Below are 15301 nucleotides of genomic sequence, written 5' to 3'. Positions count from 1 at the left end.
GCCTTTTTTCGAACGTGGGGGAGAAACCCACGTTCGACACGGAGACCCAGTGGCCATTCCCTTTCGAACGGGAATCTGGGTCACCGATTCACCCTTGGGGAATCGCTACTGTTTGGGGACCTTATTTTATAGGTTAGGTTATTTAGGTTAGGTACTTTAGGAATCTTCTCATTTTGTAGGTTGGGTTATTATTTAGGTTAGGTACTTTTGGGACCAACTCATCTTATAGGTTAGGTTATTTAGGTTAGGTACTTCAGGGATCATCTCATTTGACAGGTTAGGTTATTATTTAGGTTAGGTAGGGATCTAGGAATAGAGGGATATAGGGATTTAATAATCTAACCATGTGGTAATCTAGGGATATTGGGAAACTAGAGATATAGGAGTCTAGGGATATTGGAAACTAGAGATATAGGAGTCTAGGGTTGTAGGAATTTAGGAATATGGGAATCTAGAGATATGGGAATCTAGAGATATGGGAATTTAGGGATATGGGAATTTAGGAATATGGGAATTTAGGAATATGGGAATCTAGAGATATGGGAATTTAGGGATATGGGAATTTAGGAATATGGGAATCTAGAGATATGGGAATCTAGAGATATGGGAATTTAGGGATAGAGGAATTTAGGAATATGGGAATCTAGAGATATGGGAATCTAGGGATATAGGAATTTAGGGATAGAGGAATTTAGGAATATGGGAATCTAGAGATATGGAAATCTAGAGATATGGGAATTTAGGGATATGGGAATTTAGGAATATGGGAATCTAGAGATATGGGAATTTAGGGATATGGGAATTTAGGGATATGGGAATTTAGGAATATGGGAATCTAGAGATATGGGAATCTAGGGATATAGGAATTTAGGGATAGAGGAATTTAGGAATATGGGAATCTAGAGATATGGAAATCTAGAGATATGGGAATCTAGGGATATGGGAATTTAGGGATATGCGAATCTAGAGATATGGGAATCTAGAGATATGGGAATTTAGGGATATGGGAATTTAGGAATATGGGAATCTGGAGATATGGGAATCTAGAGATATGAAAATTTAGGAAAATGGGAATCTAGAGATATGGGAATCTAGAGATATGGGTATCTAGGGATATGGAAATCTAGAGATATGGGAATCTAGGGATAGAGGAATCTAGGGATATTGGGATCTAGTAATATTGGAATCTAGGAATATTGGGATCTATGGATATAGGAATCTAAGGTTATTGGGATATAGAGATTTTGGGATCTAGGGATATTGGGTTCTAGGAATATAGGAATCTAATAATCTAGTAATTTCAGCTTGTGATAACCTAAGAACATAGTACATCTAAATATATTGCAGCCTAGAAATAAAAATGAAAAACCACACAACATAGTCGAAACCTTCATATCCCAACGATATCTCAAAATACTCAAACAGTAAAATTGCAACATAAAAAATCCCCAAACGACTTGTAACTATACTATGACATACATCACTCGAGTACTTTACTCCAGTATACTTTACTGCATTAAGCAATAATAACGTAATGGTATTTGAAGCTAAATCCGCAACCACCTCCACTCGTTAAATCGTTTTTCCATCGCAAGTACGGTTTACACGTTTTTATATCTATGCACACACACGTTCGCTCTCAGAAAATCGCTACGGGAAGAAGGCTGGAGATGTGGAAGGCAGTAATTGAAACAAAAAAACAGGTGGGGGATTCGAGTAACATTCGGAGCGTCGGCCAGTGTTGGTCAGGTATCGCTTCATAGGTAGAACGACTAATTGCGTTGCACCTGCAACGAGTGTCACGAGTCCGCGAATTTTACGCGATATTTTTAGGAGGTCCTTAGAATTCTGTATATATTGTTCGGTATACACGTGACCGATTTGTTTTCGCGGCTGAGATAGACTGCACGCGATACAGCGTCGTTTTGCTGAAGAGACCGGAAGCTGGCCACATGAGCCGAGGATCCATTTCCAGTTGGCAAGATTATGGACGCAGAAATTGTATGTTACTTTGCATTCTTTTTCTTGTCAAATTTTTTATTAGTTTATTCACAGCATTTTAGCTTTTTTAAATTTCTTTCATTTTTATTTTTAGTCAAGTTTCTTTTATTTTTATTTTTAGGCAGAGTTCTTTCATTTTTAATTTTTTGTTAGAGTTATTTTATTTTTATTTTTAGTCACAGTTCTTTTATTTTTCTTTTTAATCAGAGTTCTTTCATTTTTAATTTTCGTCAAGTTTCTTTTATTTTTATTTTTAGTCACAGTTCTTTTATTTTTCTTTTTAATCAGAGTTCTTTCATTTTTAATTTTCGTCAAGTTTCTTTTATTTTTATTTTTAGTCAGAGTTCTTTCATTTTTAATTTTTTGTTAGAGTTCTTTTATTTTTATTTTTAATCAGAGTTCTTTTATTTTTAATTTTTAGTTAGAGTTCTTTTATTTCTATTTTTAGTCAGATTTCTTTCATTTTTATTTTTAGTTAGATTTTTTTAATTTTTATTTTTAGTCAGAGTTCTTTTATTTTTATTTTTAGTCAGAGTTCTTTTATTTTTATTTTTAGGCAGAGTTCTTTCGTTTTTAATTTTTTGTTAGAGTTCTTTTATTTTTATTTTTAGTCACAGTTCTTTTATTTTTCTTTTTGGTCAGCTTTCTTTCATTTTTATTTTATAAGATATCTACCTTAAGTTCTTCTGTAAGTCAACTTTCCTTCATTTTTATTTTGACAGTCACATTTATATAATTTCTGTTTTATAAGCATATCGATCATTGACTTAATTAATTATTTTAGTAGACACATGTGACAAATATTATTATAAAAGATAAATCTAAAAGCGTGAGTCATAGACCAATTAATCGTACGATAGTAAATAAAACGTTCGACTGGAGTAAAAACAGTGACAGTGAGGAAGAAATAAAGAGTGATAGTCATGTTAATGCCGAGATAAAAATGTGTGGCTTCCAACAGTTAACGAAACACAAGGTTATGTTTTCAGACTACTACTTGCGGTTGCATATTCTAATAATCATTCGGTTTACAAAGTATTCATATTCAGCGAACTTGACATTTTATGCAAGTATGCTTGAGTCCTTGATAATGGAGGGAAAGATGGCGTCCATATTTCTCATTATTTTAAGGTTATGGAGAAATTTTTAGTTTAAAGAGTTGAATTAGATTTATGATATAATGTTCATTGTAATGTTAACAAACATGTTAAAATATTTGTTATATTGCAATTCATTAAATTTATGTTTGAAGAGATTTTAAAGAAAATTTTATTGAAGAAATTTTATTAATAAAATTTTTATTAAATATGTTAAAACATTTGTTATATTGCAGTTCATTAAATTTATGTTTCAAGAGATTTTGAAGAAAATTTTATTGAAGAAATTTTATTAATAAAATTGTTATTAAATATGTTAAAACATTTGTCGTATTGCAGTTCATATATAAATTTATGTTTCAAGAGATTTTGAAGAAAATTTGATTGAAGAAATTTTATTAATAAAAGTGTTATTAAATATGTTAAAATATTTGCTATATTGCAGTTCATATATAAATTTATGTTTCAAGAGATTTTAAAAAAAATTTAATTGAAGAAATTTTATTAACAAAAGTGTTATTAAATATGTTAAAATATTTGTTATATTGCAGTGCATATATAAATGCGTTTCAAGAAATTTTTAAGAAAATTTTATTGAAGAAATTTTATTAATAAAATGATTTATTCTGGAGACATATCTACTACAGATTCGAATTAGTATTTCAGTGTGAGGACTCATCAGATTGGAATTTCTTAAATATTCCTGTTACCGTGAACATTTGCAAACAAAGTTGTAATCTTCCTTTGATCGTATCTTTCATCGATTAATTATAATTGCTTCCTCGTCAAAGACGTTCTTGCCACCGAAGCGTAACCAATGTTAATCAGCTAGAATTATCACCTAACAGTTTTCTTTCTGTTTCACTGAAGATCAAAATTGTGCAAAGGAGATATAACCTACATAACCTAATATACTCTCCCGAATAGAAAGATCGAACATACACGCGAAACGTGGATGATTCTGAGAGGAAACGTACGATTGCAGTTATTATGTGACATAGGTGTACTTGTGGTGATCAGCGTTACACGTGTAGCCGAGAACCAGCTTGTATCTTCTAAAGTTTTCTTGTTTCTTCCCTCAGAACATTTGCATTCTGGGTAATACTGCACTTCCATTTTGATTTCAAGTTAACCTCTTCGGGTATCTTTCGTAAAATTACGAGAAGAATTGAAACGTTTATTATAAACATTTATTATAATTTGTAAAATATACTGGCATACACAAAATATACTAACTTGATAGCATGGTGAAAGGATCTTTCATCTCTTACCTCATCTCATCAAAATTAGATGCACAACTTTAAAACTAAATGGCAGTAAAAAAATACAAGAAATTATAAATATTATTTATGCAATAAAAGGCACAGTATTTCATACATTCACACGTAACAAATTATTTCAATAATTTCGAACCATAATGCCTCCATTTTGTAAAATGTAAATTGTACCAATTTATTGTACCAACTATGTCAATTAAATTGTACTAATTTATTGTATCAACTATCCCAATTAAATTATACCAATTTATTGTATCAACTATCCCAATTAAATTATACCAATTTATTGTACCAACTATGCCAATTAAATTATACCAATTTATTGTACCAACAATGCCAATTATATTGTACCAATATGCATCCTACAGGACAACCAAATCTCTGAACACCAAGTCATCCTGAATTACCTTAAATCCAAGTTTCGTGAACACATTTGTAAAGCACACCTTAGCCAGCTTATCGCCAGCTTATCGTTTGCTTCGGTATGTGGTCGTTAAACGACGATGAATGGCCGGAGAACGTGGATCCGGTGTATTTCGAGTTGCATTTGTTTTCAGATTGATCACGCACCACATGACATAACGTGTAACAACACAATTTCGCAGTATGTGTTGCCGTGAACGTCGTATACGTAATCATACACCGTAGTTAAACCTTTGATCTTCATCGCTCATAAATCTCGTCCAAAACAATTTTTCAACCGCACAAGTTCGTACAATTCTTTTTAGGTAAACCGTCAAGGTTAATACATGAATTTAATGCGGACATTTACTTCGAGCGTATCCTTGAGGTAAAAAATGGTGATTATCGCGTTATCTATCAGTTTTAAGAGGAAGATGGTTATTACGAGAGTTGTAGCTCGTGAAATTCTCTACAAAAAAGGTTCGATGAGTTTTTTTCGTAGGATTGATCGTGTTCGTGTAGGATGAAGTTGAGCTACTGCGTCAGGACCCATTTTTGAATAAATAGGCTCAAATTGTAGTGAAGGATTAGAACAAACGATAAACAAAATATTAACTTCACAGTCATTTTTCATAAATCGACTTTAAGTGTTCAGACATCGTTAACACGTTCACGGCAAGCATCAATCATAATTTGCATTTACAATGAGATTTCAACTGTGAGAGACTATAAACTATCAATTGTTCGTTTCTAACCTAACCTTTCATCGCTGTGCAATTTCGTTAAGCATGGAACAATCGAAAGAACTTAGTACATTTCCACGAAAAAATTCTTCCTCGTCATAACCAATCTGACAAGTTTGTTTACTGGGATTATCGTTGGAATCTTCAGAAATAATTAACAAGATGAGAATTCCACAGAAGCAGTTACATGTACAATTAATATAACTAACCACTAGCTATAATGCATCTCTAATTATATACCGTCAATTATCATTAATTACCGCTCGTGGCACAGAGACTTATCCATTGTTGTAGGGTTACATTATTTTTTAAGATGATGAAAATTTGAAAATCAATTTGGGTGTCGGGGGGTTTGAGAATTGAGGACATAGGGATTTTGGGATATAGGGAATTAGGGACATAGGGATTCAGGGGTATAGGGAATCGGGGATTTAGGGAATTTGAGATGTAGGGAATTGGAGATGTAGAGAATTGGAAATGTGGGGAATTCGGAATGTGGGGAATTGGAAGTGTGGGGAATTGGAGATATGGGGAATTGGAAATGTGGGGAATTGGGAATCTAGGGAAATGGAAATGTGGGGAATTGGGAATATGGGGAATTGGAAGTGTGGGGAATTGGGAATGTGGGGAATTGGAAGTGTGGGGAATTGGGAATGTGAGGAATTGGACAATGTGGGAATTGGGAATCTAGGGAATTGGAGATGTGGGGAATCGGGAATCTAGGGAATTGGAGATGTGGGGAATTGGGAATCTAGGGAATTGGAGATGTGGGGAATTGGGAATTTAGGGAATTGGAAATGTGGGAAATTGGGAATATAGGGAATATAGGGAATTGGAAATGTGGGAAATTGGGAATCTAGGGAATTGGAAATGTGGGAAATTGGGAATATAGGGAATTGAAAATGTGGGGAATTGGAAATCTATGGAATTGGAATCTAGGGAATTGGAAATCTAGGGAATTGGGAATCTAGGGAATTGGAAATCTAGGAAATTGGGAATCTAGGGAATTGGGAATCTAGGAAATTGAAAATGTGGGAAATTGAGTATCTAGGGAATTGGAAATATGGGAAATTGGAAATCTATGGAATTGGTAATCTAGGGAATTGGTAAGCTAGGGAATTCGATAATTTCAAAAATCAACCCTTTAAACAATTTCAACATACAAAACTCAACACTTTCCTAAAAGTTTTCCTAAATATGTCCTTAAACACCTAACAAAATCCAACCATCCAATCCTCTCCATATATCGCCATTTTCGTACTTCATCATAACAATACCATAATTTTACGGGAATTGATTTTTCTTGCCGGGCATACAATAGGTTTTCAATATTCCGATGTATAGCACGCTCGTAAATACACTCGAGAAACTATTTGCCAAGGTCTTACTCGTACACGCTACTGACCAACTATTAACTTCACCATTCGCATAATCATTTACCGAGCCGACAACGTACGGTTCGCTATTATTTTCCATACGTTAACGACACTACGCAGCGTCCTATGGAATTTTCAGTTTTGTCGAATCATTATACAATGTATTTGCTAGGCAAATTGATAAGTCACGTAAAAAGTATTCTATGAAAATGTTAATTGTGCGGTAGGCTTTGTGTACGACGCTAGTGGAGAACCTTTTTACGTACACGTGTGTATCGTCGCGTTTATCTTGTTTATGTTCAATATGTTAATTACGACCAGTTTTGTTAAATACACGTAAATAAACGAGGTAATTTGTCTGATAAGCACATGCAAATTAATTTGTTCATACTGTCAGTGAAAACCTCGAAAAAGTCAAAAAGTGATGATCATGTTTTATGATTAACAGTGTACATAATTTTTTTACCAAATCAAGAATGCTGGGATCAGCTTGTAGGAAATATTATGTAACCACAGAAAGAAAGATATTTGGAAAAAATTCTGGGGATCCTTATTTGAAGGCACGGAGAACTTAAAAGTATCAGAATATATTTTGATAAAATAGAAAATGTTAAATGACTTTTTAATTTGTTTATAAGTGAATGATTCTCCACAGCTCAAGGCATTCCACAATTCAGTGGGGGTCCGGTGGAGTTCATGACCTGCGACGGCATGGAGTACAAAAGAGGGGACGGTTGGTTTCTTTCCTACACAAAGATTGCAGGGATCGTGGTGGTTTTCGTTATCGGGGTGGTTGCTGCCGGCTTCCTCGGATGGTACATCAATTCCTTGCCAAAGAAAAAAGTAAGGAATGTACAGACGTCGACCCACAAGTTGGCATATGAATTAATACAGTTCAAAGTCTACTTAACAAACGTGGCGGACTTATTGTCTATCAATAATTAATATTGTTATTAAAATTTATCCTACAGTACAAAACACCTAAGTGTTTTGCGAAGAATATATTTATGATGCAACAATTTTATAAAAAATATCATTTTTCTTAGGCTTACGACACGTTAGATTTGCTGAACGACGAGATCGAGAATGAAAATGTCGGAGAAACCACCATTTCTCCTTTGGTTCATCCTTTGAAATATCGTCTCGAGCTAATGCCGATGGTCGACACCAGTGGTCCGTCGACACTGAAGGGACGGGTGATTATAGAGTTTGAAGTTAAAGAGACGAGTCTGAAGAAGCTGTCTTTGAACGCTAAGAATATTACGGTGGATTATTATAAACTATCGTCGATGGATCCGGGGAAAGAAAGGCAAAAGAGGGCAGTGGACAACGATTATGATATCGAACGAAGTGATGGAGTTGGTAAATTTTCAAACTTTCTCGTTCAAAATTTTGTTCGTCCCATTACTAGATTGTTGAGAAATTCTTTTGCAGTGATCAGTGCCATGTACGCCGTGGAGAATGAGTTCGTAGTAGCCGTATCAGACAACGGAACAGTGGTCTTCGAAAATAATGTTCAGTACCCATCAGGAGATTTTCAACCACCAGAATTGGCTGATAATAGTACAGAAATTAAAATAACAGAGTACGAAATAGACGACGATAAAGACATTCACACAGTTTCATTGGAAACTGCATTGCAACCGGGAGTTTATTTCCTGGACATTGATTACCAAGCTCCAATAACGGAGAATGCGTTTTTTATTTCGAATTACTCTCTTGAGGATGAGAAGTAAATATATTTATAGTCAGAAATATTTATTATATTGTCGCATGATTTATAACAAAATTATTTGTTAGGTGGTTGATGGGGACGAGATTAAAACGATCTGGAGCTCGATACCTGTTTCCACTCTTCGACACCACGTTGCACAAGTCAATTTTCTCTGTGTCCATAATACATTCCAAAGAAACGAAGGCATTGTCTAATATGCCTCTTAGGACCTTGAGAGACATGTAAGTAACACTATTCGATAAGTTCCAGCCCGCTCTATTATAAATTTTCGTGTGAATTCATATTGGCCGCTCGATAGTTCCCCGTTTTCGGGGCTCCAGCAAATATAGAATGCATGCAGGGCTAAAAATAATCTAGAGCCTCTAGTAAAACTCAGAGAGAGCTAAAGTAGAGTTTAGACTTTAAGTGCTCGATAATTCCCCATTTTCGGGGCTCCAGCAAATATAGAATGCATACAGGGCTAAAAATAATGTAGAGCCTCTAGTAAAACTCAGAGAGAGCTAAAGTAGAGTTCAAACTTTAAGTGCTCGATAATTCCCCATTTTCGGGGCTCCAGCAAATATAGAATGCATACAGGGCTAAAAATAATCTAGAGCCTCTAGTAAAATTCAGAGAGAGCTAAAGTAGAGTTCAAACTTTAAGTGCTCGATAATTCCCCATTTTCGGGGCTCCAGCAAATATAGAATGCATGCAGGGCTAAAAATAATCTAGAGCCTCTAGTAGAACTCAAAGAAAGCTAGAGTTTAAACATCAAGTCGATTACAATTATTCATCTCGTATCCAGTACAATCAGGAAATTATCTAGCAAGAGATTATCGAGTGATCCACTTATTACACATGATCCATTTATGACACATGACCCACTTCAAACAGTAATTAGTTTCACTGTTTCAAGATCAAACTCATCCGTGATGGACACATTCGACGAGTCACCTCCACTTTCACCCCATAACTTGGCATTTCTGCTGGGTCACGTGGACTCCATAGGCATGGTATTCGACGGGCATTCCGAAGAGGTGGCCACGTTTTGGCTCGAATCGAACAGAGACTCGCCAAGGATCTACGTTTTCGATAAATTTAATTCAACTATTTCTAATTTGATCGACGTGTTCGACATGCCGTATCCGTTGCCCAAGATTGATGTGGTAGCACTGCCTCCAGGGATCGACGAGAACATGGCGAGTCCTGGATTAATGGTTATGAAGTAAGAATCTCGTTTACCAGTTAGAAAGGAGACACAGGGATTTGGAGGAGTTGTGATTTTGGAATGTGGGAGTATGGAGAGATGTAGGGATGTGAAGATCTGGAGATATGGGGATGGAGGAATGTGGAAAATTTACAAATGTCTTAAATTTCTGAACTCTAGTTCCAGTGTGTTAAATGTTCAGATGACCTCAAGTCTAAACCTCCCAAATCCCCAAATCTAGAGTTTCCAAACTTTAGTCCCAGCATTTCAAATTTTCAGAGGTCCTCAAGTCCAAGTCTCCCAAATCCCCAAAGCTCCAAATCTTCGGACGTCCTCAAGTCCAAATCTTCCAAATCCCAAAATCTAGAGTTTCCAAACTTTAGTCACAGCATTTCAAATTTTCAGACGTCCTCAAGTTCAAGTCTCCCAAATCCCCAAGTCTCCCAAATCCCCAAATCTCCCAAATCCCCAAATCTCCCAAATCCCCAAATCTCCAAATCTTCAGACGTCCTCAAGTCCAAACCTTCCAAATCCCCAAATCTAGAGTTTCCAAACTTTAGTCACAGCATTTTAAATTTTCAGACGTCCTCAAGTCCAAGTCTCCCAAATCCCCAAATCTCCCAAATCCCCAAATCTCCCAAATCCCCAAATCTCCCAAATCCCCAAATCTCCCAAATCCCCAAATCTCCCAAATCCCCAAATTTCCCAAATCCCCAAATCTCCCAAATCCCCAAATCTCCCAAATCCCCAAATCTCTAAATCTTCAGACGTTCTCAAGTCCAATCCTCTCAAATCCCCAAATCTCCCAAATCCCCAAATCTCCCAAATCCCCAAATCTCCCAAATCCCCAAATCCGAAGTCCCACACCTCCGTAACTCTAAATCCCTATAACTCATCCCAGCAATTATACAGACCTTGTTAAAATTTTCAAGGCAGTCACTGTTCTACGCAACCGAGAGTTCTCCAATAGTCACCAAAACCGATGCTCTGAGGGTTCTAATCTCCTCGCTGCAACAGCAATGGACAGACGAGTTCTCGAACGTGAATCGGTCCGATGCATGGATCTTCGAGGGGTCGATGATCTATTTCCAACACGATATTGTTCAAAAGGCAAGCTTTTATATATTTACAAAGGTAGATAACAGAGTTGCCATAAGTCTAAGATGTACACAGCTTGTACCTGCGACTCTGGTAGACAATAAAACAGCATGATAAACCGTTATGATAAAATTGCATTTCCAGATAGATTCGTCATTGATCGATTACTTCATCGGCGATGTTCTAATGCACGCCATGGATGTCGATGGTTACAGCATCTCGAGACCTCTTCACGAATATGTGAATTATCGATCGTTGCACTTGGTCGACGATGAGATCGTGAAAGGTGAGATAATCTCGATATTAACACCTTGTTGATAAGTAGACTTTATTCTTCGATGACCTTGAAATATGTGGTTCGATTTTGATGACCCTGAAATATGTGGTCAAGGTCATCATTCTGAACAACTTTTCTTTGTACATATCATCAGCTATCGGCCTTGGCTTCAGAGATATGCGCAAAAGATGGTATGACAGTTACCTACGTGGACGTCAGATAAGTGACAGCCATTTAACTGGACGGCACTAATGAAGATTGCCCTATGTCGTATAATACTATAGATTGTGGTGTCTTGTGTTATTCTATAAATTATTTTACCTCATATAATGTGTGCATAAGGTGTTAATAAGTCAGAGATATCGTTGGCTGATAATGGTTTAGCATTTTTCAATTGCTTGTAGGTGCATGTCTGATACGCATGTTGCATGGCGCGGTAAACGATACGGCGTTTAGGAATGGCTACAAGAGAGTGATAAACAGGTGGTGGGTATTTCAAAGTGCAATATAAATTAATAATGATGACAGATAGCCTTCTGACAATTTCTGTACGAATTGTGTATACCGCCATTTTGTTAACAGTTACCATAGAAATTTTGTGATGAATCAATTATTTTTTTAGGAAGTATAATACTACAGACGTAGCCGATTTCCTGAGCATCATGGAAGAAGAAGCAACCGAACTTCCCACTGGAATTTCTTTGGAAGAAGCAATGAATTCCTGGATCTTCCAAGGAGGATATCCCCTCATCACTGTTATGAGAAACTATGAAACAGAATCTGCTATTATTTATCAGGTAAAAAATACTCTCGATATATTGCCATGATAGGGTATTCAACGTATTACTTTCAGGAACAATTTACATTGGACCGACCACTAGAAAGTATTTCTAAATTTTGGCATATTCCTTTGGACTACATCGAAGAAAATGGTAACTGGTCCTCGCCTCAGAAAGTATGGTTCCAGTCGGAACCTAAGATCCAGTTAGATAATGTTGGCTCGAACCAGTCTTGGATTCTTTTTAATATAAATAAAACAGGTAATTTACAAACTCGCTTTAACAAAATAATTCTATTGTAATTATTATACTATCATTCACTATTAAATTAGAAATTTTACACAAACTTATAAAATGGCTGTCCTACGCCATTTTGATTTCAACATACATGGCGGCATATTCAAAGTGATAGAGAACACAACAAAGCTTATTAAACGTTCGTAATTAAAATTCAGAAATGAAGATATATTTTAAACATTGTTAAAGGCTATTACCGAGTTCACTACGACGAAAGAAACTGGAAGTTGTTAAAACTGGCGCTGCAAAAAGATCATGAACTCTTACCACCAGAAACGAGAGCCTCTCTCATAGACGACATTTTCAGCCTAGCCGCAGTAGGTCTGATCAAATATGAGACTGTGTTTGACTTCATCGAATATATGCGTACTAAGGAGAGGCATTATCTACCTTGGACTATACTGATGCGATATACCTTCAAATTGTACAGGCTCTTGTACGAGACTTCCGCTTTCAGCGACTTTCAGGTGAATAAGTCAAAAATGTCCGATGACTTTTGTGTTCGTTACATGGCCAAAGATGACTTTTTAAGGAATTGAGATCTCGTACTTATGGAATTGCTCTTTGCTTCAGGTTTTCATGGTGAAATTTGTGTCTCCATTGTATAGTGAAGTGGTATCAAGGCTGGACGAAGGTTCGCAGTTGACAGTAATCGCTGTCAAAATGGCGTGCGTGTTCGAGCACACAGAGTGCCTAAGCTGGGCCAACAATGCGTTCGAGAGTGCGAAGAATGATAGTGAACTCCAAGAAATGTAAAGTCAAATAAGATTTCGAGGAGGTTTTAATACGAGCGTCCCAGTGTCGCTACGTCTCAGTTTTCCTACGTCTCAGTATCTCCACGCCCCAGTATCTCCACGCCCCAGTATTCCTACGCCCTAGTATCCCCACGCCCCAGTATCTCCACGCCCCAGTATCTCCACGCCCCAGTATCCCTACGCCCCAGTATCTCCACGCCCCAGTATCTCCACGCCCCAGTATCCCATACGCCCTAGTATCCTTACGTCCCAGTATCCCCACGCCCCAGTATCCCTACGCCCCAGTATCTCCACGCCCCAGTATCCCCACGCCCCAGTATCCCTACGTCCTAGTATCCCCACGCCCCAGTATCTCCATGCCCCAGTATCTCCACGCCCCAGTATCTCCACGCCCCAGTATCCCCACGCCCCAATATCCCCACGCCCCAGTATCCCTACGTCCTAGTATCCCCACGCCCCAATATCTCCACGCCCCAGTATCCCCACGCCCCAATATCCCATACGCCCTAGTATCCTTACGCCCCAGTATCCCCACGCCCCAGTATCCCCACGCCCCAGTATCCCCACGCCCCAGTATCCTCACGCCCCAGTATCCCCACGCCCCAGTATCTCCACGCCCCAGTATCCCCACGCCCCAGTATCCTCATCTCCCGGTATCCCTATATTCCCTAGGTACCCCTAGATCCAAGTACCCCCAGGTCTCAACATCCCAAAACCCACTACACACCTCCAAATCACATAACTCCCACTTCCATAGTCCTCTAATTTTTAAAAATTCTTTTGCCAGCATCCCTCCATACCTTCGCGAAGCCTTCTACTGCACCGTCGCCCGTTACGGAACCCGAAAGGAGTGGAATTACTTCAAGGAAATGGTAACAGCAACAGAAGATGAAGAGGAGAAAAAGCGTTTATTATCTGCCTTCTCTTGTTTCCAAGCTCCCTGGATCTTGCAGTCGTAAGTGAATTGCATCTTCCATTTTGAAGTGAGTAAACTGGTAATACATTTCTGTTTTGATCAGCATCTTAAATGAGATACTACACGAGGAACTATTCAGCCCAGACGAAATATCAGTCATCTTAAGGTGGTTTCCTCGCAATCCAGCAGCGGCTCAAGCTGCCTCCCGATTCGTTCGAGCTAATTGGCAAGAAATTACGCAGAGGTGTTTTAAAATTGAATGCAGAAGTAAATTTTTTAGTATATAATTTAGAAAGATATTTTAACAGAATTGTTATCTACTATTTAGGTTTCCTGGAGCTTATTCCGTGCTGAAATCTTTTGTGCTGTCGATGATTAACGGTATCACTACCGAACAAGATTTGGAAGACGTAAGACATTTTAAAGTTTCTATCTCTTTTTGATTTTGTACTTATATTATTTATTTTTTCAGCTTCAACTGTTCAGAGAAAATAATTACGACAGCATGAAGGGAGTTAGGTACGCGGCAGCACTCGTCGAAGCGAACGGAAATTTCGAGACGTTGTGGTTGAAGAATTCCTTGCCCGAAATCGAAAAATTGTTGAAAGAAGTCAGTGAAGATACTTCAGCCTCGTGAGACAAATTATGTTAAGGGAAATTGTGAAGTTATCAAATATTTCACGAGCTTCCATTTTTATTTATAATCGGTTTTGTACAATTAAGTAAATAACGTTTGCGTTATTTTATGTGTGAATTTTTCGATATTCGAATAGAGCAATTAACCAGCACTGCAAAACTAATTGCCACGTGAAATAAACTGACATGTATTTATTTGAGAAGTCAATTTTTAGCGTTGGTAACAAATGAGTGTAATTTAGATTTATTTGTTAGGTAGTAATAAACATCGTTTTTAAATAAAATAATATGTTTGTTGATTGATATTTGTCATATCCAAATAATACTGCAATTTATTTAATCGATAAAGTCTATTTTTCGTGAACTTATTCAATTTTCCCGCGCAAATCGAAATAGTACTGGTGGCGCCATCTCTCCGGCGAACAGGGTGAACTACACATATCTGGAGGAGGTCCTTCGTTAGTTCCATTTTTCGCCACCAGGCAGCGCTAAAATCGCTGCCCTCTGGTGGCGAAAAGTTGAACTAACGAAGCACCTGCTCCAGATACGTGTAGTTCAGCCTGTTGGCCGGAGAGATGGCGCCACCAGTACTATTTTCTATTTGCGCGCGAAAATTTAAAAGTCCAAATTACCTACAGATACTATTACCACCAATTTTCAGTGTGCGAGACAAAATAATAAGAATCCAATATATTTAGACCGCTTTAGAATATTTTAGAAGCGTTA

At 37.3% G+C, this 15301-nt stretch overlaps 1 protein-coding gene and 1 long non-coding RNA gene across 4 annotated transcripts; one reads left to right on the top strand and one right to left on the bottom strand.

Moving 5' to 3' along the window:
* The first annotated feature begins 1713 nt into the window (after positions 1-1713).
* Positions 1714-14864, top strand: LOC100876241 (thyrotropin-releasing hormone-degrading ectoenzyme). 3 transcript variants are annotated; one of them, XM_012283584.2, is made up of 17 exons: positions 1714-2001; positions 7552-7739; positions 7943-8258; positions 8331-8628; positions 8697-8852; positions 9527-9835; positions 10750-10927; positions 11060-11201; positions 11597-11678; positions 11815-11989; positions 12046-12232; positions 12458-12735; positions 12842-13020; positions 13811-13978; positions 14043-14183; positions 14268-14349; positions 14412-14864. In XM_012283584.2, exons 1-17 carry the CDS (start codon positions 1953-1955, stop codon positions 14574-14576), a joined length of 3093 nt encoding a protein of 1030 aa, XP_012138974.2. In that variant the 5' UTR covers positions 1714-1952; the 3' UTR covers positions 14577-14864. The 3 variants fall into 3 exon arrangements, with proteins under 3 accessions (XP_012138974.2, XP_076397778.1, XP_076397779.1); XM_076541664.1 differs by lacking the exon at positions 1714-2001 and adding an exon at positions 6990-7245; XM_076541663.1 differs by having other exon boundaries at positions 7943-8628.
* Positions 3494-5847, bottom strand: LOC143266080 (uncharacterized). Its single transcript, XR_013041158.1, has 3 exons — positions 4783-5847; positions 4335-4404; positions 3494-4243 (listed from the first exon to the last, which is right to left on the bottom strand). It is a non-coding gene; the product is annotated as an uncharacterized LOC143266080 (long non-coding RNA).
* Positions 14865-15301: the final 437 nt, after the last annotated feature.

This window comes from Megachile rotundata, chromosome 16 (genome assembly GCF_050947335.1).
Source record: "Megachile rotundata isolate GNS110a chromosome 16, iyMegRotu1, whole genome shotgun sequence".
NCBI classification, from domain to species: Eukaryota; Metazoa; Arthropoda; class Insecta; order Hymenoptera; family Megachilidae; genus Megachile; species Megachile rotundata.
The sequence above is the reverse complement of the archived record's forward strand: the minus strand, read 5'-3'. Positions and strand labels throughout refer to the sequence as shown.